Below are 24,265 nucleotides of genomic sequence, written 5' to 3'. Positions count from 1 at the left end.
GTGGTCTGGGAACTCATGAGGGCAGCAGGCATACCTACCTTCAAAGCTGAAGCCCCCAGGACCTCCAAAGAATGCCTTGAAGATATTGTTTGCATCAAAATCTGGCAAGAAGCATAGAAGAGACAAAATGGGGAAAAATTAAAAGGATCTGAAAAGGAACTTGTGACTCTGGGAATGGGTCTCCAAGTCACATTTCCTAAAGCACCACTTCCCTCCTTTCCCAACATCTCAGCCTAAAGGTTAGCAAATCTGCCCACCCCATGCAAAACATTTCCTGATCCCGCCCCTTCCTGGTAACACCTTCCTGGTAACTTCCTGTTACCACCCGCTTCCAAGTGTGGTCCAGAGGGCAAGATTTCTCTGCCTCAGTCCACTCTACAGGCAATCTCCTCGGAACAACTTAGAAAGCCATTTGTACTTAACACAGTTCCCCTACATGGCTGGGGCTGCTACTGAAAAGGCTAAAATGTATCACTTCAATGCTACCCAAATAAATTGAAGAGCAAGATCCGTGATTCACTTTATTAGTTTGATTCCATTCTACTACTTGGTCTAGACTATATGTCCTGGCTTATTAAGCACCTACTAGGGGCTAGTCACGGTGCTAAGTGCTTTGCATACATTATATAACAATTCTAGTAAACTTCTGTCAGGGAAGTATTACTTTTCAACTTACATTCAGCAGGACATATGTAGGGAGTTCAAGTAATCTGCTCAAGATCACATGTCCAGGAAAAGCAGAACTGGAGAGTCCAATTCTTTTCTATTTTTTTTGGTACTGGGAACTGAACCCAAGGGCACTTTACCACTGAGCCAATGCCCAGTCCTTTTTTAATTTTGAAACAGTGTCTTGAGAAATCGCTGAAGCTGGTCTTGAATTTAAAATCCTTCTGTCTCAGCCTCCTTAGTTGCTGGCATTACAGAAGTGTGCCACCATACTCAGCAAGAGTCCAATTTCTGTGACTCTAGCTCTGTGTACTTTTCTCCAGGCCACAGCAGGCTGGATGGCCCCCACCCCAACTGTTCCATACCAACTGATCTCACAATCACATCACTCTTTGCCAGCATATCTGCTTAGTGCACTCCTCCTCTATGCTAGGTGTCCTGGCTTAGTGAATGGTCCCCGAGTCACCTACAGCAAAGTCACTCTCAATTTACCATCCTTTCCCCATCTCCCAAAGAGATGATCAACAACCAATTCCTGCTGAGTCTGCCACCATCTGGCAGTTGTGCTCTCCAAACCTTTACTACTTACCATGTCTTCCTTCAATCTCTATCCTCCTTAACCCTCTCCTCACTATCACCACATGTACATTTCTAGAGACTAAATTTGGCCCACATTACCTCCACTTAAAACCCTTCAATAGTTTTTGACTGTTTAGATCTTCTCAACTGCAGGGTAGAGCAACATGTTTATTACTGGTAAACAGAAATACATGCACACTCCAACCTTGAACTTAAGAGGATTCAGGAATATATATATATATATATATATATATATATATAAAATCATCATCATCATCATCATTCTGATTTTAAATTCCAATAGATTTTCTTTTTTTTTTTTTTTTTTGGCGGGGGATGGAGGGTGGTACTAGGGATTTAACTCACTTGACCACTGAGCCACATTCCCAGCCCTATTTTGTATTTTATTTAGAGACAGGGTCTCACTGAGTTGCTTATTAGCGCCTCACTGTTGCTGAAGCTGGCTCTGAACTCTTGATCCTCCTGCCTCAGCCTCACGAGCTGCTGGGATTACAGGTATGTGCCAATGTGCCCAGCCCGATAAAAATTTTCTTAATGGAAGACAAAGGATGGTGGTCTGCATACTGTGGCCAGTTCAGGGCCTCTGTTATCTCTGATCAAGCCCTTCAGTCACACTGACAAAGCTATACTTTACCTCATACTAAGTCTTTTTGAGGAATTAAAATCTGTGAGGGTTTAGAGGAATGTATGACACACACAAATAACAGCACATACTTTGCAGTAGAGGGGGCAATAATTTCCAGCTAATAGGAAAAGGTCCTTATTCCTTACTACATATAACCCTTGCAGCCTTCTGAAATCTGATCCAGCTACTTGCTGCACTTATACTACCTGCCTCTAGCACCCTATCCTTATATCCTCCAGACCCAAACCCCTTACAGATTCTTGAAGGGGTCACTTTCTGCACTTCCAAGCCTTTCCCTGCTAGTGCTCACCCCCTTAGAGCCCACCCTGTACCCTGTGAATGTGCTGCATTTGACTGTTTTGTTTGAGTCTATGTTTATTATTCTGCTTAGACCAAGGATCAGATTAGGCCCAGGGATGCAATTTGTGATCTCCTAGAGAGTGGGTTCCTAGATGTTAAGGAATCAACCCGATTCATCTTCATCATTTCCAGGGCACAGCACTGCCTAAAACATAGGTACTCCTCAAGGGAAGGCTGAAAAATTACTGTGTTGTCATGGACTGATTACAAATAGACTCTCCCTCTGGATGTCTTTAGAAAACTGTCAACATTCCACAGGCATTAGATTCTTCCCAGGTACCCCAATCAACTCACCACCCATATTCATGCCCTCTTCATCCAGGTCCTGTCCACTATCATAACGAGTTTTTTTCTTGGGATCAGAGAGGATGGTAAAGGCCTCTCCGACTTCCTTAAACTTCTTCTCCTCTTCTTTCTGAACTTCAGCACTGGCTCCACTGTGCCGATCTAAAGAGAGGAACAAAACTCAGATGAAATCAAAGTGTTGAGAAAACAAAGTTTAAAAGAAAAGACCACTTCATCATTTCTGATTGTGGAATCTGCTACCTCCTAAGATTTGGAGGGTATGGAACTCAGCATCCCTCTATTCCTACAGAAGAGCCTCTCAAGGTCCCCCCTGGGCCAACAAGGCTGTGGGCCTGCCCAGCATGCCCTTTTCCCTCCAGCTCTACCTGGATGGTGCATCAAGGCCCGTTTCCGATAAGCTTTCTTGATCTCGTCCTCAGAGGCATTCTTGTCCACTCCCAGAATCTTGTAATAATCTTTCCTTTTACTCTTCTTCAGTTCCAGTTGTGCATTTTTTAGAAGCTGCTTGTGTTCTAGAGGGAGACATGTGGCATTAATAGACAAATGTGATTCTGGTTTCCCTTTTCAGGTCCCAGCCTAGCTGCCTAGGAAATACAAGTCTTAATTATGCCAGGGATTTTAGGGTGTTTTCTTTTGGAAACTAAGAAAAAGAAAAATCTCAAACTTAGATTCCTCAATAATTTCACCACACAGAAAAGGAAATGAAAGTGACAGGGAGGAGCTGGGACCAAAACATAGGTGCCTGAGCCCCCACCCAGGAAGATCCTCTGGTTACTTCCTCCTGGTGGTGGTTAAATAAGCTCTAGATACACCCCTGAGGCCTGATTCAAATAGCCTTGTGTTCTAAAGTTTTAGGGCCTACAAATAAGACCACACAGTTGCCAAAGAAACGAATGCTCTGTACCCAGTTACCTTTTGTTTTCTCCGTCTGATACACTTTTTCATAGTCCCGCACTGCTTCTTCATACTGCTCTGTGTCCATGTAACTGAGAAGGAAGTATAGGGCAATACAGTGCTCAGACAAAGATAGCAAGGGTCTGTGGGTTTGCTCTAGGGGAAGAGGCATGGCTCAAGCAAGAGACACATACTTTGGCAAGATGCTTCATGAAACGGAAGAGTCCTTAATCTAAAAAAAAAAAATTAGCTATCAGTTCCTCAGATAAAAAACTGAGAGGCCTCATGGCACTTGTACCCAACCAGCAGAGTGATGCTCTGCTCTGAGCAGAAAGTAATCAAGGGGAAAAGGTCCTCGTGACAGAGCCACCCAAGAGGCAGCAGGATTGCTGCAGAAAAGGCAAAGTGAAGGCCCAGTTGATTACTCATGACTAAAACACACAAGAGAAAAGTGTCCAAGTGAGAAAAAAAAGATATGAAAGAGCTTTGAAATCTTCAGTGCCATAAACATGCAGGGCTAGCTCTGATCCAGCACAGAAGTGGGATTAGTAAGCCATTACAAGGATCAAGTCCAAGGTGGTAGCTGCTAGCAAATGCTTCCATAACACCAGTCAATCTGAGAGATGGAAGTTAAGTGACAGAAAAGGAGACTCTAAATACAAGTTTCCGTCTATTTCAATACCACAAAAGGAAAGAACAGTCCCTGGGCCACGATAGGAAGAATCTAACTTAATAGACAAATTGCCAGCACTTTTAAGTATCTCTTCCATGAAAGCAAGCGGCATTTTCCATGTACTGATAAGATCACCGGCACCACGACTGGCCTCTCCATCTAACAGACTGTGGCAGCTGTTCCACAGACACACCAGCAGCTGGGCAACAGGAAGAGACCATGCAGTGCAATCTGCTGCTACTCAACAGACTTACACTGCTACTACCCAAGCGCATCCTTGAAATCATCAGAGACCTCCACTCGCCTTGGAGGCTGGGGCAGGGAGCCTGATAACAAACAATGTGGCTGGCCACAAGAGAAGCTCAAAATCTTAGGCATCTTTGATTTTCAGGAAACATCTGATTTAAGACCTTAAAAAACCAAAGCCCTGCTGGGTATGGTGGCACACATCTATGATCTCAGTTGTTCGGGAGGCTGAAACCCTAAGCAACTTAGTAAGACCCTGTCTCCAAATAAAAAACAAAAAGGTCTAGGGATGTAGCTTAGTGGTAGAGCACTCTGGATTCAATCCTAGTACTGTCAACAAACAATCAAACAAAAACAATGAACACCCAATGATCCATAGAAACAGGGTATAAATGCTATTTAAAGAGCTCAGAGAAACAATTTGCAGAATGAAGTGTAATATATTTTGAAATAAAGTAAAAGAAAACTGAGAACTGACCATCTTGAGTGTAGAGTGCTCTGACAAATGAGTAACTGATGACCTTTTTAGGCCCATGTGTAACATAGTAAACAGTCAATCATACTACAGTAATTTATATTTTGTCACACTTTTTAAGATTCAAGAATAACCTAATATTTGAAGTTTTTTTAAAACACTGGAAAAAAGTAGAAAAGTAAGTAGGGCTTTAACAGAAAGAGAGAACTATAGCCTATGATCAGATATGTAGCAAATATCTGGCATCTCCTCAACTTTAGGATAAAGTGAGGCAGAAATGGGATAATGGTTAGGCCTCTGGTAAGGTTTTAGCCTGAGCAACTCCAGTAGGTCCAATCAATCCCAGATGATTGAGGGGTTTGCTGCCAAGCAGCCAACTGTGCCAACAGTGCAAGCTCTCCTCACAGAATCTCAAAAGCAAAGCCATTCCAAATAAGGAGTTGTCTGATCAAAGTGATTCCTGATTTTATATATATACACATATATATATATATTTTTTTTTAGTTGTAGATAGACACAATACCTTTATTTATTTATTTTTTTTGTGGTGCTGAAGATTGAACCCAGTGCCTCACATGTGCCAGGCAAGCGCTCCACCACTGAGCCACAATCCCAGCCCCCCTCATTTTTTATTAATGTATGTGTACATACAAAGAAGAAAATAATCCTTCATCTCATTCTCCTAACAAATCAAATTACTGTTCTCCTTCCATTCCCTGTTCAAACACTGTAGAGCATTACCTTGGGTGAATACAGTATCAAGTGTCTAGCCAATCCCTTCCTAAGAGATATTAAGTGATTCTCCTTTTCTTTTTCACTATTTTAAATAAAATTGCAGTGAACGACTTCATGTATAATAGCACTTTGCATCTGTTAAATCAACTCTTTAGTTGGGTCAACGGACACTTTTTGTCTGCCACTGGTGTGCAGAAGATTCAATGAGTCAGGATTGGTTTTACAGAATCTTTAAATCCATGGAATTATAGACTTTTGGACTTAGTCATCCACTTAAAAATTCATTAAACACACACACACACACACACACACACACAGAACACACAACACATGGCAGCAGTTTTCTTATTTCAAGTGTGCCAATTTTGGGAAAATGAAAGGGGAGGCAGTCTATAAGGCATCCTGTACCACTGAAGACATGGGGAAGTTAAATTAGTGACTCATAAGGCATCAGTGACAGCACCTGTTCTTTGGATCTGAGAGTTTATAATAAGGAATGGAGTGGGTGTTGGAAGACTGGCAGAAAACAAATATGTCTCCCTTCAGGCTCTTTAAAGAGAGAAATTCTGGGGGCAAGTATGGAGGAAGGAAGTACTGTATAGAGGGTAAAGAGGGGTGGGAGGGGTGGGGGGAAGGGAAAAAAATAACAGAATGAATCAAACAACATTACTCTATGTAAATTTATGATTACACAAATGGTATGCCTTTACGCCATGTACAAACAGAGAAACAACATGTATCCCATTTGTTTACAATAAAAAAAATAAGTAAATAAAAAAAATAAAGAGAGAAATTCTTTTCTGCTTAGGGAATAATATGAAGCAAAAAGAAATGATTTTCTTTTCTTTTTTTTGGTCCTCAGGACAGGGTCTCACTAAGTTACTGAGGCTGGCCTTGAACTTATGATCCTCTTGCCTCAGCCTCCCAAGTTGCTGGGATTACAGGCATGTGTCATCATACCCAGCTGGAAGAAATAATTTCTGAGAGGTCCATTTCAGTCACTGGTGAGTTCACGACAAAATGAAAAGGGAAGCACCCAGCCTCTGGGACAAATGAGGGCACTGGACCTGGCAGGGATGGTACTGTCTCATAAATCACCTTGTCAGGGAGTCCTTTCTGCTTAAAACACCCAGCAGACTACCCATCAAGGATATTTCAAAAAGAGGTTCCTTACACTACTGAGAGACTGAGCCAGATTTAAGTCACTCTCAACCCTAAGATTGTCTTCCCTCAACCAGAACAAACAGGGTAAGTACAATCCTCAACTGTCTCCAAGAGATACTTTTATTCCTCTCTTTCCAAGCACCACACATTCATTCAACAAAACATTTAATGGGTGAGCACCTGTGTGCCAAGCACTGTGCTGTTAGAGCAATGTGTACAATACAAAATAAACTCTCCAAAGGAAATGGATTTAAACTTTTAACAAAAGGAATTTGGGTCAGGCATCAGAAAAAACTTACTGACCGTGAGGGGCGTTAGACACAGGCATGGGAGACTGAGGGAGCTTGTGCAATCTCCTCCGCTGGAGGTCTATAAAGATAGTCTAGGGCTGGAACAATCCCACCTAGAGGCAGGGGGAAGGACCAAATGACCTCACAACATCCCCGGGTCTGCTTCATCATCCACAATGCAATGCCCCTGGTAGGCCAGCGGCAACTCCCTCTTCCCCCACCCTCCATAGGCACTTACCACTGAGCTCTTCTCAAGTAGGCTTTTATATATGTGTCATCGAGCTTCACTGCATGTGTGCAGTCTTCTATTGCATCATCTAGTTTCCTAAGCTTCAGGAGAGAGAGAGCAGTCATACTTCACATCTTTGGTGGCCGAGGGAGCCCAGAAGCTGTGAGCACGGTTTAAAAATTCTAATCGGGCAACTCGGTGCTGGACCCAAAACAGTCATACTAGGTTTTTGTTCATTTAAGTATTCTTGGTCACTGAGGAAGCCATAATCTCAGAGGGGGAAGGACACCAAGTTTGGAATTGGTTTCATTACTATGTGATGCAAACCAGGTAGTAATCTAAAAGGACAAACTACCTCAATCATTCCACATTAGCATCCAACCAAAACATGGAAAACAGGAAGGGTGGTTCCTGTCCTCCACTTTTTCAGAGGCCAACTAGAAAAAAGAGAATGTGGATTTTTTTTTTTTTTTTTTTTTGGTGGTACTAGGGATAGAACCCAGAGACACTCTGCCACTGAGTTACATCCCCAACACTCCCTTTTTTTTGATACTGGAAATTAAACCCAGGGGTACTTAACCACTGAGTTACATCCCCAACCATTTTTATTTTTTATTTTAAGACAGGGTCTCACTAAATTGCTGAGGCTGGCTTTGAACTTGTAATCCTCCTGCCTCAGCCTCCCGAGTCACTGGGATTACAGGCATGCACCACTGCACCCAGCCCCAGCCCTTTTTATTTTCAGACAGGGTCTTGCTAAATTGCCAAGGCTGGCTTCACATTTGTGATCCTCCTGCCTCAGCCTCCTGTGTCACTGAGATTACAGGCATAAGCCACTGCACCCAGCTATAACTGCAATTAAAAAAAATTTTTTTCTTTAGTTGTCAATGGACATTTATTTATTTATTTGTGATGCTGAGACTTGAACCCAGTGTCTCACACATGCCAGGCAAGCACTCAACCTCTGAGTCACAACCCCAGCCCCCATGACTGCAATGTTAAATTACCTAGATGTCTGCAAGGGCAAGAAGCCTACTCTTTCTTGTGCTACAAAGGGCCACAGGAACACCCAGGCCATTTTTAACCATACACAGTTACCAGGAGTTACACTAGAGAAAAAAACTAAGCCTGCTTCATACTCCCATTTCCTCCAAATCATTCCTGAAAAGTTAATGATCTCTTGATTAAGCAAAAAGCAGCAGTTAATACTTGCTTAAAATTATCCCAGACTCCTAGCCATTCTCTTACTGGAGGAAAGAGACCTCGAGAAAGAACAGGTGGGAATATTCCCCCAAACTGTTCTTGAAGTACCTCTAAATTCCACAGAAAAGATAAAAGCTTGCTTTTCAGAAGGTAGGTCCTAACAAGCTGAGATACAACTTTTCCAAAACATCCTTCCCTCTTGCAGCTGGTTTACCCTCATTGGGCAGAATTCCTAAGATCTCTTTGATATCCCTTAAAAATATCTCCATATGCCCCAAGACCTACAGCAAGTACTTACCTTGGAATTAACCGTACCCCGGTTACAGTAGAGTTTAGCATTTGTTTTTATATTGTTGGGGTCTATCCCGAGGGCTTCTGTGTACAGTTCATACGCTAGCTTGTAATTTCCTTCCTTAAACGCTTTATTTCCATCTTCTTTCTTTGCTTTAAGTGCTTTTGCATTCTACAGAGAAAAACAAGGGAGGTCAGTTCACACCCAGAAAACCTCGGATTGTTGCATGGTGAGGACAGAACCTACTTTCAATTTTTTGGATCCCAGCAGTTTAATGTCACATATCAACCTCCACCCCTACCACCTGGACTACTTGTTGCTCATTGGTGCTCCCAATACAGTGCACAGGGTAAACCAAGTTTCAAAAAAGAATACCACCAGCAAGACCTGCTACCCAGGATTTGAATTTCCCAGAGCAAGAATTACTAACTTTTCTTTATTGAGGAGAAAAGAAAAAAAGGAACAAAACTAAACTAAACTTAGATATTAAAAGGATCTGATTCATATAATCAAATTTAACTTTAAGTAAATAAAAGGAGTCCTGAAATCATTTTTATGAAAAAAATCAAGCATTCTTATAAAGCAGTAAAAGGCACTATGACATTCCTTGTGATTCAAAAATCTTCTACTCCATCCATCTAAAAAACGAAAAAGGAAGTTTTCTTTCCCATCCAGATTAGCATGCCTAGAACTTACTCTGCAAGCAATGCAAGCCTTCTCATGGTCAGGAGCCATCCTGAGAGCCTGCACAAAAAACTGAACCGCCTTCTCAATACAATCTTCATAATAAAGGCAAAGACCTCGTACATAGAGAGCATCTGCATTGGTGGAATCCATTCGTAAAATGTCACTGCAATAGCCAGAAAGAGTCACGTTCAGCTGTGGTTCTGAATGTCCTGACCATTTACTACCATTTGTGGCCAGTTTTTTCCTTATTTCATGTCTACTATTAAAAGTATTAAAATGTAAAGTTATTATCAAACTGGAAATATTTTAATGTGAGAAACAAAGTCTGCTGGTCCGTTTTCAAAATATAGTATTCAGCCTTAATTGGATCCAACTGTAGTCATTTTAATTACAGTCCTTCCCTTTGCCTGCCCCAATTTTAAAATTAGCCAATCCTGTTGACTGTATCCCTGAGATTTCCAATCAAGAAGAGCAACCCTGTGTTAGGTATATAAACAGGTGGTGCCCACCCAGGCTTGCTTGCTAGCCAGGTTCTATTCTGTCAGAAGTAAGTTTGCCTTGCAACCACACACCCCAAAAAAGAATTAAAATGTAGCTAGATGCCCAAGAACTCTCCCCAAATCTTGCCAAATAGACCACCATATTCAGCTTTTCTTTTTTGTACTGGGGATTGAACCCAGGGGTGCTCGATCAACCATTGAGCCACATCCCCAGTTCTTTTTAAATATTTTACTTAGAGACAGGGTCTCACTGAGTTACTTAGGGCCTTGCTAAGTTGCTGAGACTGGCTTTGAACTCGTGATTCTCTTGCCTCAGGCTTCCAAATTGCTAGGATCACAGGTTGTGCCACCACGTCCAGCTTATATTCGTCTTTAATACATTCCTCACTCTTTTCTTTTCTTTTCCTTTCCTTCCTTCCTTCCTTCCTTTCTTTCTTTCTTTTTTTTTTTTTTTTTTGTGGTGCTGGGGATTAAACACTTGTGCATGCTGGGCAAACACTGTACCACTGAGCTATATCCCCAACCCAACACATTTCTCTCTGTTTTCTTTCTTTTCCTGGGGTACTGGGGATTAAACACAGGGGTGCTCAATCATTGAGCTACATCCCCAGCCCCTTTTATTTTGAGATGAGGGGAGGTCTCATTAAATTGATTAGGGCCTTGCTCAATTGCTGAGGCTGGCCTCAAACTTGGGATCCTTCTACCTCAGCCTCCTAAGTCGCTGGGATTACAGGAGTGCGCCATCTGGCTCCAATGCATTATTTGTGTCTCAGAATCCATTACTAGAACAGGGGTTAGCAAATTAAAGGTTACAGAGGTCAAATCCTTTCTGCCCCTGTGGCATGTTGTTGTTGTTGTTTTGTGATGGGATTAAACCCAGGGCCTTGTGCATGCCAAGTAAGCATGTGTTCTACCACTGAGCTACCCCAGCCCCTGTGCCACTGGCTTTTGTAAATAAAATTCTACTGGAAAGTAGCTGTACCCATTCATTCATCTATTATCTATGGCTGCTCCTATACTATGATAGAGAAGTACTTTCAGAGACCTTATGGCCTGCGAAGACAAATATTTACTATCTAGCCTTTTACAGAGTGTACCAACCCCTCGAGAAGAAGGAAAAGGACTATATTAAAACAAAACAAACCCCAAAATTCACATAATACAATCTGTTCTTTCACATACACCTTAAATACCTGTTATACTACTATGTTCTATATACTTTATGAATTTTCTAATTTGGTCTAATTTTCTAATTTGGCTTTAAGTCCCAGGAAGGTCTGATCAGCCCTAGCTGGTCTACCCACAGTTCCTGTTGTAAAGAGCAACCAGCCAGCATTTCAGCAGTACCTGTCATCTCAATTCTGAAATGGCCTGACTGCATACCTGGCTACAGACTGTGCTTCTGGATATCGACCCAGCATTGCTAAACATTCTGCTTTGAGGATTTTGAAGCGATGGCAAGCAGGGGCAAATTCTAGGGCACGGTCCATGCAGAAAACAACCTACAGGGAAGAAGAAAGTAAATAAGGTCCTTCATCTTGGACTCTAGAAATGTCTTCACCTTATAGTTTAACCACAGCAACATATTAAAAGCTCAAAGTTCCCAGGATCCACTGTTGAGCAGAAAAGTAATATCAAAGTTTATTTATTTTTCTTTTGTGGTGCTGGAGATTGAACTCACATTTGCTTGGCAAGTACTCTACCACTGAGCTACACCCCTAGCCAGCCTGAAGTTTAAAAACATACCTAATTCATTAGATCAAAGCACTGAAAGGAGAGCAGTTGATCCAAATGATGACAATAGCAACCATTTACTGAGCGCTTTACATATTAATCCATTTACCTCACAATTTGGGGCAGGTAGGTGGGTACTGGGGATTGAACCTAGAGATGCATTATACTAGGCAAGATCCCCAGTCCTATTTTGTTTTTTATTTTTGAGACAGGTTCTCATTAAATTGCTTAGAGCATCCCTAAGTTGCTGAGGCTGGCCTCAAATTTGTGAACCTCCTCCTCAGCTTCCCAAATCACTGGGATTACAGGAATGCACCACCATGCCTGGCTCCTCACAATTTTATTAAGTAAATTATTATCATTACCTTTATTTTAATAGTAAGAAAGTTAAGAAACAGAACTAATAAGGTTCAGGGTCACGGAAGCTGCTGGTGCTTAAAAACAGGACTCGGTTTTAGATATCCTAGGATTCCAGAATCTACAGCCTTACCATGCTAAGCTGCCTCCACAGTGGATTCAGACCCAAAGTGACTTTGATCAAAAGTCACCTTTTCCTCACAAATACTATTATTTACTACTGTGTATAATTCATCAGGCTTAGCCTATTAAACACAAAACAAGGAACAGCATAATAATCCAGCTGGGGTGGTGGTGGCACACACCTGTAATCCCAGGCATCTGGGAAGCTAAGGCAGGAGGATCACAAGTTTGAAACCAGGCTCAGCAATTTAGTGAGTCCCTAAAACTTTGTAAGGGCCCAAGCAATTTAGTGACACCCCTTCTCAAAATAAAAAACAAAAAGGGCTAGGGATGAAGCTCAGTGGTAGTGTCCCCAGTACCACACACACAAAAAAGAGTATCTGACACATACAATTAAGCTGGGATTAGCTCACTCTTACAGCTTCACAAAGGGTCTCAATATATTCCCCTTTTCTGTTTTTAGAAGTTTGTTCTCTGAACTTTCATTTTTGGTTTAGCTGTTATTACTGGAAGATTCTCCCTAAGAAAAATTGACTCCAAGAAAAAATCTGGAATTAGGGGATTCCTATTCCCTCTAAGAACCTGATCATAGCAATGAGGATAGATGAAGTCTGAAAAGTCACAAATAGAGATAACTCAAATTACATCAACCTAAACATTCACATAATGGCATACTATGGCGCTCTGAAACAGAATGAAATTCTCTGTTGTACTAATATGGAAAGACTTCCAAGAGCCAATCAATGGGGAAAAAAAGTGGAGAATTGTGAATGACACACTACCTTTCATGCAAAAGAAGAAAACTAAGAATCTATATTTGATATATGTACAACAAAAATGTAGGAGAGCTGGGGAAGTAGCTCAGGGGTAGAGCACCTGTTGAGCATGCACAAGTCCCTGGGTTTGATAACTGAGCACCACAAACAAAAACAAAGATTGTAGAGGGAAATAGGAGACACAAGAACAGTAGATAGGGGCTGGGGGCATGGCTGAGTGGTAGAGCACTTCATTAGCATGTGTGAAGCCCTGGATTTGATCCCCAGGACTGGACAGGGGAGAACAGTGGATAACTGAATGGGGTGAGAACTGGGCAGACAGAGAGCAAGCTTAAAGGGACATTCATCCTGAATATTTTTTCATACTTTCCAGGTTTTGAATTATGAATGGCACCTATTGAAAAATTGAAATTAAGGGCTAGGGATATAATTCAGCAGTAGAGCACTTGCCTAGCATCCACAAGGCACTGAATTCAACCCCTGGTACCACACACAAAAAAAAAAAAAAAAAAAAAGTAAGTTCTAAGGACAATAATGAAAATTTAGGTATTATGTAGGTAGAGTGGTGGTGATTTTTCCCCGTCAAATAGAAAAAGGAGGAAGAGGAGGGTAGAAAGAACTCGGTCAAAAATTTCAGTAGCCACACCCTTTTGCCTTCACAAGAACAACGATCTGTGCAGAGCTGGCTCTGCTCATCATGGGGAGAGTCAGTTGGAGGTTCAATGCTTCACTTCCCACCCCCCAACTCCCCATGTCCCCACTAGGGACAGCTGCAGGCAAAGAAGATCTTTGTTTCTTCCAAGTTCATCTGTTTCCCCTGCCAGAATCATAATTCTTCATTTGTGACATCACCATGAGCTACAGTGGGGGGGCTGGGATGTCACAAACAGAGGATTCTGTCACAAACTCAGGATTCTGGCTCCAGAATGGCAAGAGAGAAAAGAAACCCAAAAGACTGCCTTCGGAGACAAAGCTTTTGCCTATGTAAACCTCAGAAAACGTGACAGTAGGCAGAATTACTCTTCAAACGCACACACAAACCAAACATGAATCACACTACAAAGACACTGTGATTATTAAAACCAGTATACAGGGGAGGGATAAGTCAGTACTGGGAGTCTGCATAGCTAATCAGATATATTTATTACCAAATAAAAGACCTTCACAGTATATGAGTTAGGAATGGCTCTCAACTGTCATCCCCTTTTATCAAACATTAAGCCTCTGACACAAGAAAGCACCAAGTAAATTCCCACAAAAGTGCCAATTCCCCTTCTTTGGATGGAACTCACTGCTTTTTTTGTTGTGGTACTGGGGATTGAATCCAGGGGTTCTCTACCACTGAGCTACAACCCCAGTGCTTTTTACTTTTTGGTACTAGGGATTGAACCCAGGGGTGGTTAACATCTGAGCACATTTCCAGTCCTTTCTATGTTTTACTTTGAGACAGGGTCTCACTAAGTTGCTCAGGGCCTTGCCAAGTTGCTGAGGCTGGTTTTGAACTTGTGATCCTCCTGACTCAGCCTCTCTCACCGCTGGAATTATAGGCATGTGCCACAATGCCTGGCTTTTATGTTTTATTTTGAGAAGGGATCTCACTAAGTTGCCTCTTCTGGCCTTGAACTTGCTATCCTCATGCCTTAGCATCCCAAGTAGTTGGACTACAGGTGTGCACAACCCTGCTCAGCTCACTAACTTAAGTGATCCCCAAAATTTCTCCTGATAAATAGTTTTTAACCTTTTGGAGGCCATCTATCTCACCTTGTGAAAATTATTTCTAAGTGCCATCTAAGAAGCGGGGGCGGGGAGGGGGACTTGAACTATCACACAGCCTAAGATTTAATAACAGTCTAGTATCAAAACAGTGGTAGTGACAGGTTACTACTGTCACTGATCACTGTTCAAAATTGTGAACAGGGCCTCTCCCCACTTGTGATTTACAGCTCCCAGTTCACACAGAGCAGGGGTTAAAGTCAAATCTTATTATTAAAATAAAAATGAATTTCCAGCCGGGCACAGGGGCCCACATCTGTAATCCCAGCAGCTTAGAAGGCGGAGACAGGAGGATTGTGAGTTCAAAGCCAACCTCAGCAACTTAGCAAGGCCCTAAGCAACTGAGTGAGACCTTGTCCCAAAATAAAAAATAAGAAAGGGCTAGGGATGTGTGATTAAGTGTCCCTGGGTTTAACCCATGGTACCAAAAAATAAATAAAAGTAAAAAATGATTACCTGATCCCAATATTTAATTCCAACTGGCTTTTCCTTTATTAACCTGCACACTTTTGGGATACTACCTTATATCAACAAGAGGGATAAAAACAAATTCATTTTGCTTTTTATCATAAAGCCAAATATAATCAAGGAAATAAGTATCTCAGCAAAAAAAAAGATTTTTGAAAGGGAAAGACAGGTCAAAAGTTAAACTCAATAATATACTATTCTAGATCTTTTCTAACACACTATTTCTCTTAATTATCACAGAGAAATGGTATTTCCTAGAAAGGTGGCACTTGCCCTCTTGCAGATGTCCCTATAAGTTACACAAACAAGGGAGAGGAGCATAATTAGCTAGGCAGAAAGAAAACAAAAGCAGTATCAAACACCTACACAAAACCAACACAGGACAGACACACACAAGAGAAACAGTTAAGTTGTACTTTACCTTCCGAAAATCACGCTTCTCAAAATCCATTTCTGCTATTTTTTCATATTCCATGACCGCATTAGCATTCTTAAACTACAACAGAAAATAATTAAATATATGAAAAGTTTTCATGAAATTGTAGATAAAACAATATAAAAATCAACAAGGTCTTGCTGATGAACCTGTTCTTTCAAGGAAAAAAAATCATCGCTCTCCAATCTCACAAAAAAGAAAAAGGAAAATCAGGATCTCAGACTTTTCACAAATCAAGCTGGTGAAGATAGAGCCAAACATTCCTTAACAGAAAAGTTAAGGCCTGCATTTCACCCTCAGGTTGGGGATGCAGCTCAGAGTCTATACAATGTCTGCCTACCATGTGAGAGCCCCAACTTTGATTCCTAGGAATTAAAAAAAAAAAAAAAAAAAATCCAAAAACAAAATTTAATAAAACAAAAAACTTTACCTTCAATTTAAATTTCAAGGCAAGAACAGAAGAATCATGCCTTGACATATATAAAATGAAGGCAATGTATTGCTAGGGATTGAGCAGAAAATTTGAGATTACCAATAAAATATATTCAAGAATAAACTGAATAAACATGGAGACAGAACTAAAACATGTTTTATTTATTTTTTAACTTCTGGTACTGGGGATTGAACCCAGATTTATCACGGAGCTCCATCCCCAGCCCTTTTAACTTTGAGATGGGGTCTTACTAAGTTGCTGAGGCTGACCTCAAACTTCCTCTTCTCCTGCCTCAGTCTCCTGAGTTGCTGGTATTACAGGAGTGCACCACCATAATAAGCATTGTCTTTTTAAATTTTTGGCAGTCCTAGGCCTCAGACATACTAGGCAAGGGCTCTATTACTGAGTTACATCCCAGTTCTGAATTTATTCAAATGTGTGTGTGTGTGTGTGTGTGTGTGTGTGTGTGTGTGTTACTGAGGATTAAACCCAGGGCCCTGTTTGTGCTAGGCAAGCACTCTACCAGTTAGTTACAGTGCTAGCCCTTTTAAAATTTTATTTTCACACAGGTCTTGCTAATTTGCTCAGGCCAGCATCAGACTTGCAATCCTCGTGCCTCAGTCTCCTGAGTAGCTGAGATGACAGGCATGCACCATCATATCTGGCTCACTCAAATTCTTTAACCTCAGCTGGGGACAGTGGCATACCCTGTAATACCAGTGACTCAGGAGGTTAAGACAAGAGAATATCAAGTTCAAGACCAGCCTCAGCCACTTAGCAAGAACCTGTCTCAAAGTAAAAAATAAAAAGGGCTGGGGATGGAGTTCAGTGGTAAAGTGTCCCTGGATTAGATCCCCAGTACCAAAAAAAAAAAAAAAAAAAATCCCCAAAACTTTAACCTCATTCAAATCAGTTCCTTAAAGCTTGTTTATTCTCCCAGCCATCTCAGGAACCCCTTCAATTTTTAGACTTTTAAAAACTGTAAATCATATTCAAAATCCATTTTACAGATAAGAAAGCCAGGTATCAGCTGGACATGGTGCTGCATACCTATAATCCCAGCAGCTCGGGAGGCTGAGGCAGGAGGATGGCGAGGTCAAAGCCAGCCTCAGCAACAACGAGATGCTAAGCAACTCAGTGAGACCCTGTCTCTAAATAAAAACAAAACAGGGATGGGGATGTGGCTCAGTGATCAAGTGCCCCTGAGTTCAATTCCCAGTACCCCCAAAAAGGAAAGAAAGCTGGGGATCAGAGAGACTAAAATCATCAAAGTGCGGCTGATGGCAGACGTAGTACTAGATCTCAGGTCTGACTTTCAAGTCACTCCTTTCCAAACATACCATGTTGTTTGATACTAACAGATTTGACTCTTACCTCCTGTTGTGCCTGAGCATTTTTGTGATCCAGTTCTAGGGCTCTCTGGAAACTACGACATGCTGCCATTGCATTCCCTAGAGAGAGGTGGCACTTGCCCTCTCGTAGATGTCCCTACAAAAGATAAAGAAGGAAGGAAAAGAGCATGATTAGCTAGGCAGAAAGAAACCAACAGCAATATCAAACACCCACACAAGACCAATGCAGGATGAAAACAACTGGAGCGGTGGTTTTTAATCTAGGCAATCTGCCCTCTGGGGGGTATTTATCACTATTAGATGTAGTTGACTGCTGTAACTGAGGAGGGGGAGTGCTACTGATACTTCGTAGTTAAAAGCCAGAGATGCACAGGGTAGTCTCCACAACAAAGAATTATCTAACCCCAAATGACAACAGTATCAAGAATGAGAAATCCTCAACTGTAGCTACTCAACCTTCCCCCAAGGGCCACATTACATACCCGGACAAAACTGTCATCCAACCTCACTGACTGCTGTGCATCTCCAAGAGCTTCCCGGAACCTTCCAAGCATCATCAATGTGGCTGCTCGATTACCATAATAGCTAGCATTTTTAGGACACATATCTATAGGAAAGGTAAAAGAACATAAAATGTTCAGTAGAGGTTGCTGACTTAAAAATTTAGGGGCCATCTCTCTCAGAACTATGTCATGAATCAAACTATAAGAATGCTGAAGGGGATTGGGAGTGTAACTCAGTAGCAGAGTGCTAGCCTAGCATTTGTGAATGAGGCTCTGGATTCTGTCTCCAGCACATACACACACACACTCAGAATGTTGACACACTCTAAAAGGTCACAGTCAAATTTTAACTATTTATGCAAAAGGATAGCAGCAATTGTACAACCATTTTAAAAGAAAACAAGACACAGGTTTAGGGACTGGCAGTATAGGTTAGTATAGAATACACGTTTAGCATGAGAAGAGGCCTTGGGTTTAATCAAAACCCAACCAATAATAAACAAAACAAAGAAGAAAACAATTTACAATTTTTCCTTTTCTGTAGTACTGGGGATTGAACCTACGGCACTCTACCACTGAGCCACATTCCCAGTCCCTTTTATTTTGAGATTGGGTCTTGCTAAGTTACTGAGGCTGGCCTTGAACTCAAGATCCTCTTGACTCAGCATCCAAAGTTGCTGGGGTTACAAGTGTGCACCACTGTAACAGCTAAACTATGGCCTTAAAGTGCACTGACAGAACTCATTGCCTAGTAAGCAATATTGATAGGTATTAAAATGAATTTGCATTTTCTGAGCTGAGTGGGGAGCACATAAGCAAGTTAAATGCGGAAAATGCTGACATGGAATTAAAATAATGCTGGCAAATTAAGCATGAAGATAAGACTATATTATCCACAAAGGCCATTTTGTAAGGTAGTAAGTGAACTGGCAACGATTTGTTCCATTTAGGTGGCTATCTTTTTGCTGTGGCATTCAGAATTTCAGGAATTACCTTTAATTTGCTAAAGAAAGAACTGCTCACCTTCAGTTTAAAAATGTTATCTATCAGGAAATCATTAAGCCTGAAGGAGTTTATACAGTAACAGATATCAGCCCACTAAGCAAACGGTTAGAACAGTATTTGGCAAGTGAATGTTTTCTAGTCTAGCTACCAGATCTTTCTTACCTATGGCTTTTGTATAATAGTTATAAGCTTCATTGTAATCTTTCTTGGCATAGTATGCATTTCCTTGTTCCTTGAAGCACTCTGCTTCCCTGAAAAGGAAAGAGAGACAATTACATTATTACGCCTCAGGAATGATCTGTTTATCTCATAGGAGCCATCTTTGGTCTACAGCCCCTGGCACGTTCAGTTGAAAGTTACTGATACTTGAAGGAATTTACAGATTTATTCAATAGGATAATGGACCAAAAGAAGGCGGTGCTAATAAAAGAATGTAAGTTCTTCAAATGCTATTTTCTGTCATGTAGAGACATTCAAACTAAATCAAGAAAACTCTTTCAAGTCAAGCCTGTCTTGACCTCTCATTGTTCCAGTCTACTGTCATTCTCCCATGGGACAGGCAAATTTAGACATTCACTCCCAGCAACTGAAATGTTTCACAGAAATGTGGTGCTGGGAATCAAACCCAGGTTCTTACGCACCCTACCGATGAGCTACACCCCCAGTCAACAACTGAATTTTTAGATCCATTTCCTTTCCAGTACATCACAACTGCTGGCTCTTTTGCAAAATTCCAGAAAAATCAGTTATGGGTAATTTCAATGGACAACTGACTGTGAAATGGGTCACATCCCTTAAGAGTTTTAATGATTTAGTCTCCTGAAAAGTGGCTCATGCATTTGTCACTGGAAGGACAAGCAGAGGAAAAGCAAAGGAGTTAAAAGCATAGCATACTGGTGTTTAAGATGGGAGACAGAGTTGAGTGACATCAAGAGACTTAGAACATGAATGACAGGAACATCTGAGGTCTAGGTTGCCAGTACCATGCTATAAGGAGTATTCATCTATTGGTGCTCCCTTTGCCCATCATGTACATCTATGTGGGTATAAATATATTGCTCCCTTTTGTCATCATCCAGTAAGTAGGTGCAAATCAGACAAGACAAACAAGTATCTTTTTAAAATTATTACAAATAAGTATTTTAAAAAGAACAAACTAGGGCTGGGGAGATAGCTCAGCTGGTAGAGTGCTTGCCTCACAAGCACAAGGCCCTGAGTTCGATCCCCAGTACCGCAAAAAAAAAAAAGAAAGAAAAAAAAAACAAACAAACTAGTATCCTCTATCAAACATACTTAAATTCTAATGCCCTATTTTACTGATAAAGGTAATTCTTTGCTAAAATGATTAATGTAACATAATTAAATATCTGAGCACTTCTGTTATAAAGATGAATCTTCTTATCCTCTTCATATGCAAAAAAGGACTCAAGTTCAGGGTTGCCTGGAGTGGAGACAAAAACTAATGTTTTTAACATTGTGATGGTATGCAGTTTATAGCTTGATTCTATGGACACTGGCAATGGAAAGATTTGTGACTTATTTGCTTATGTATTTTAAACTACAAGTTGGCAAAGTTACACTCAAATCAGGCAATCTCCTTTTCCATTCTTCTCCATCACTGTCCTGGTAAGTCCTTATAACATGAAAAGGCTGTCAGAAGAAAGGAGAAAAAAAATGGATATAACCTACAAATGATGACCAATTTGAAATGCAATGAATATAAATTGGTTTGAGTAATCTTATACCAATTAGCACAACGCTGTAAAAAAAAGTCATATGTTATTAAAAGACCTGAAGAGGGACACCCCCTGCAATTCCAAGACTTAAAGCAACAATAGAAATCTTTCTACATGCTGTACAAGTTCCTGCAAACCTAAGTTAAGCTAAATATTATAAAAAATACAAGGAGTCAAGAAAGTTGAAGGGCTCCCCAAAACTGGATTTCAGAAGTTGATTCAAACCACTGTAAAGAAATGGAGCATTCCAGAGCAGACACTAACCAAGCTGTACCTAAGATCTAGATAGTGGCTAAGAATATACAAATCCTTGAGGAAAACCAAAGGCACCTAGGCATGCAAGTAGGCATTGTATCAGCAATACAAAGCTTGTTAAATCACAAATGAAATAAGATTTAGAGTTTCTGGAAGGTCTTTTCTGAAACAGTCCTCTTATGGAGGTGAGTGCAGTACTGGCTTCCAGTAAAAATGCAAATGATGATTTTTATGGCAATTATTACTAATTATTGAGGCCAGGTTCTTGTACAGTATACTCTCTAAATAACTAATCGGGTAAGTTGAGAAGAAATTAAGGTTTAGAGGCTAAATAATATGCCCAAGATCAGGATGTGACCCACATTTGTCAGGTTCTAAAGTTTGTAAACTTTCTACTATGCTAAGCTTTCTAAAATTTATTTCTTCCTACTGATAAATACTTTAAAAATTAATCTGTGCTACTCAGAATAAAGCATGGACAATAAACATGAATTTCTTTAAATTAAGACACAAAATAGCTCCTGCATATAAAATCCAAAGCCAGAACTTAAATTTGGATTTAAACAAGCTAGCTGACATTCCTAACAATTAGTCATAGAGGGAGAAGAGTTCCTTTCTCTTTAAGATGCAAGTCCTAGTGAACTGGATTTTGCCTCCCCCAAGAAATGCATTTCATTTTAGTAAATGGTGAGTAGATTCCATTCTAGAGCAAACAAAGCAAGTAATGTAGAGTCAGCCCACAGCAAAAAGAACAAGAAGAATTGTGTTGTGACAAGTTACCATGTTTTTAACCTCACACTGCACAGCATCAGGCCAGAATTAGCTATTCCCACACAACTGCCCCATGAAAAGGACTTATTTTCATAGAAACGTGGCTGATTAACAGCTGCCTAAACAATGGGCACTTAGTGCTTTTAAACTGAATGCTTATTTTTTGCCTCCAGGTCCAATGCCCAACATGGAGTCCCTCCTTCATTTTGAACCTCCCCACCAAACACAAACAAGCTTTAACCAAGGGGTCTGACCCTGTGAGACCAGCTGAGGAAAGAGTGGCTCTTTGGAATCCAGCATGGCAGCAGCAAGAACTGAACCAGGCTGCATAAGGAACAACTCCAGGGTCAAATCCATTCAAGTCCTGGCCTGAGTCTGAGAAAGGGGTGAAGCTTGTTCAAGTTGCCCTTACAGTAAAGTGACTGAAGGATGAGGTGTCAAAAGCGTGGGACTGGAAAAGAAGAGCCAATTAACACTGGAAGTGAGGGCGACTTGGCGATGGCATCTGTCACTCCATTCACTGCCAGGGTCAATACATTTGCTAACCAAATGAGGTTACAACATGTACCTACTGAAACGTATCAGTACTGAGAAAGGAAGGATTAGGATTAACTGGGTTCACCTGGACTAAGAAAGATTCTCAAAGGACTAAATTCAGCTACTGATTATTATTCTCAGTGGCTACCAAAAGTCAGACTAACCCCCAAAATATAATACCACAGCAAAATACAGACTTGGCCACAACTGCCCTGATGGTGCTATTAACAACTCCAATATTACCTCTTGTGCTTTTTCAGTTTCAAATGTTTCTAATGAAGATTTTCACATGCCTTCTAGGTGGTTATGGCACTAGATTCACCTGTCCTCCAACAGAGGCAGCACCAGTGAGATATCTAAGGTGGCTGCATATGTTTCCTAACTCCTAGATGCCTGTTTTTTTTTTTTTTTTCTCTGTGTGTGTGTGTGTGTGTTGTGTGTTTGTTTTGGTTTTTAATTGTTTTTGCAGTGCTGGGGATTTAACAGAGGGTCTTGTGCAGTCTAGGCTCTGCTACTAAACTACATCCCCAGCCCCTGTTCTTCTTTTAAAATATATTTTTAAAATTTTAATTAACACATAATAATTGTACAGGGGCTGGGGTATACTATACTTCAGAGCTTGCCTAGTGTGCATGAGGCCCTAGGTTTGATCCCTAGCACTGTGGCAGGGGGGTGGGGGGAAGAGCAAAGTACATATTTATTTTTGGGGTAAAATGTGGCATTTCAATATATGTACATAGTGTGGAATGATATCAGGGTGATTAGCATATCCATCACCTTAGATATTTATCACTTCTTTGGAGACCTATTTCTCCCCAAAATCCTGTTAGTGTCAAGATTTTAGATTAAAACTAATTTATCCAGTTCCCAGACCAATCCTTAGGTCAACTCTAAGCAGAATAACTGCTAGAGCTCTGATGCACCAAGAGATGCTAGGAATGATTCTATCTCTACTACTTGAATTGCCTGCAACAAATTCTGTGAAAACAACTACTGAAAGGTTTTCAAAAAAAATCTGTCCTTGCCAGGCATGGTGGTGCATGCCTGTAATTTCAGCAGCAGCTCAGGAGGCTAAGGCAGGAGAATCACAAGTTTGAGAACAGACTCAGCAACTTAACAAGACCCTGTCTCAAAAAAAAAAAAAAAAAAAGGATTAAAAAAATGGGGCTGGGGATGTACTCGTGACTCAGTGGTTAAGTGCCCCTGGGTTCAATCCCCAGTACCTCCTCCAAAATCTGTCTTTTCCGCATGCATGATGGAAGGGTTGTCTGCAACAAGATCAACACTGAAGGGTCTGGCCTTCCCTCTGACAGATAAAGGTAACATTATATTCTACCCTTGGTCTGCTTTGCTATTTTATTTATTTATTTTATTTTTTGGTACTGGGGATTAAACCCAGGGGCACTTTATCACTGAGCTATATTCCGAGCCCTTCCTATTTTTTAAGACAGGGTCTTGTTAATTGCTTAAGTTCTCACTGAATTGCTGAATCTGGCCTCAAACTTGTGATCCTCCTGCCTCAGCCTCCCAAGTCACTGGACTCACAGGCATGTGCCACTGCTCCCAGCTTGCTTTGCTATTTTAAAATGTATTTATTTTTCTGAAACAATCTCACAACTCAGAACACTGCAGCTTTGAAAATCTGCTCTTCTACATTCCGTGTGTGTTAAAGTTTATACATCTTCTGAGCATCCTCTCCCAATTTGGTATTCATTCACTGCTGACACTAATTACTTCAACAAATACTGCCAAGGGAATCATTTGGTATCACAGAGGTCTTAGCAGGGCTCAGGATCATGTGATCAACCCCAGACAACTTGGGCTTATGATCACCAGCCAACTTTGCACATTTACAGCTCAGCTAAATTAAAAACACATTAAAATACCATCACAGACACTGAAACATACTCTAAATTAGAAGTCCTATAAAAATTTCCATTTTTCTCTCCAAGTACTTCCAAGTTGAACACTCAGGCAAGATCTCTGCCTTAGGCCAACTAATCTTTTTTAGCAATTAAAAAGGTGTACAAAAAGTTTAATCAACCTCTGCTAATGCCACAT

General features: G+C 40.9%; 1 protein-coding gene across 1 annotated transcript in view; it reads right to left on the bottom strand.

The window, feature by feature from the left end:
* The window catches only part of DNAJC7 (DnaJ heat shock protein family (Hsp40) member C7), a 34,384-nt gene that overhangs the window by 3,116 nt on the left and 7,003 nt on the right, over positions 1 to 24,265 (bottom strand). Inside the window, exons 2-13 of the mRNA XM_079135002.1 lie at positions 19,068 to 19,156; positions 17,880 to 18,004; positions 17,420 to 17,533; positions 15,598 to 15,672; positions 11,329 to 11,447; positions 9,455 to 9,608; positions 8,765 to 8,929; positions 7,273 to 7,364; positions 3,470 to 3,543; positions 2,923 to 3,069; positions 2,546 to 2,698; positions 39 to 101 (exon numbers count right to left, since the gene is read on the bottom strand). Of these exons, the coding sequence (XP_078991128.1) occupies positions 39 to 101; positions 2,546 to 2,698; positions 2,923 to 3,069; positions 3,470 to 3,543; positions 7,273 to 7,364; positions 8,765 to 8,929; positions 9,455 to 9,608; positions 11,329 to 11,447; positions 15,598 to 15,672; positions 17,420 to 17,533; positions 17,880 to 18,004; positions 19,068 to 19,156 (1,370 nt within the window). The remainder of the gene's footprint in view (positions 1 to 38; positions 102 to 2,545; positions 2,699 to 2,922; positions 3,070 to 3,469; positions 3,544 to 7,272; positions 7,365 to 8,764; positions 8,930 to 9,454; positions 9,609 to 11,328; positions 11,448 to 15,597; positions 15,673 to 17,419; positions 17,534 to 17,879; positions 18,005 to 19,067; positions 19,157 to 24,265) is intronic.

Source organism: Sciurus vulgaris (genome assembly GCF_902686455.1).
Source record: "Sciurus vulgaris genome assembly, chromosome: 3".
Classification (NCBI taxonomy): Eukaryota; Metazoa; Chordata; class Mammalia; order Rodentia; family Sciuridae; genus Sciurus; species Sciurus vulgaris.
This window is presented reverse-complemented; position numbering and strand designations above follow the sequence as displayed.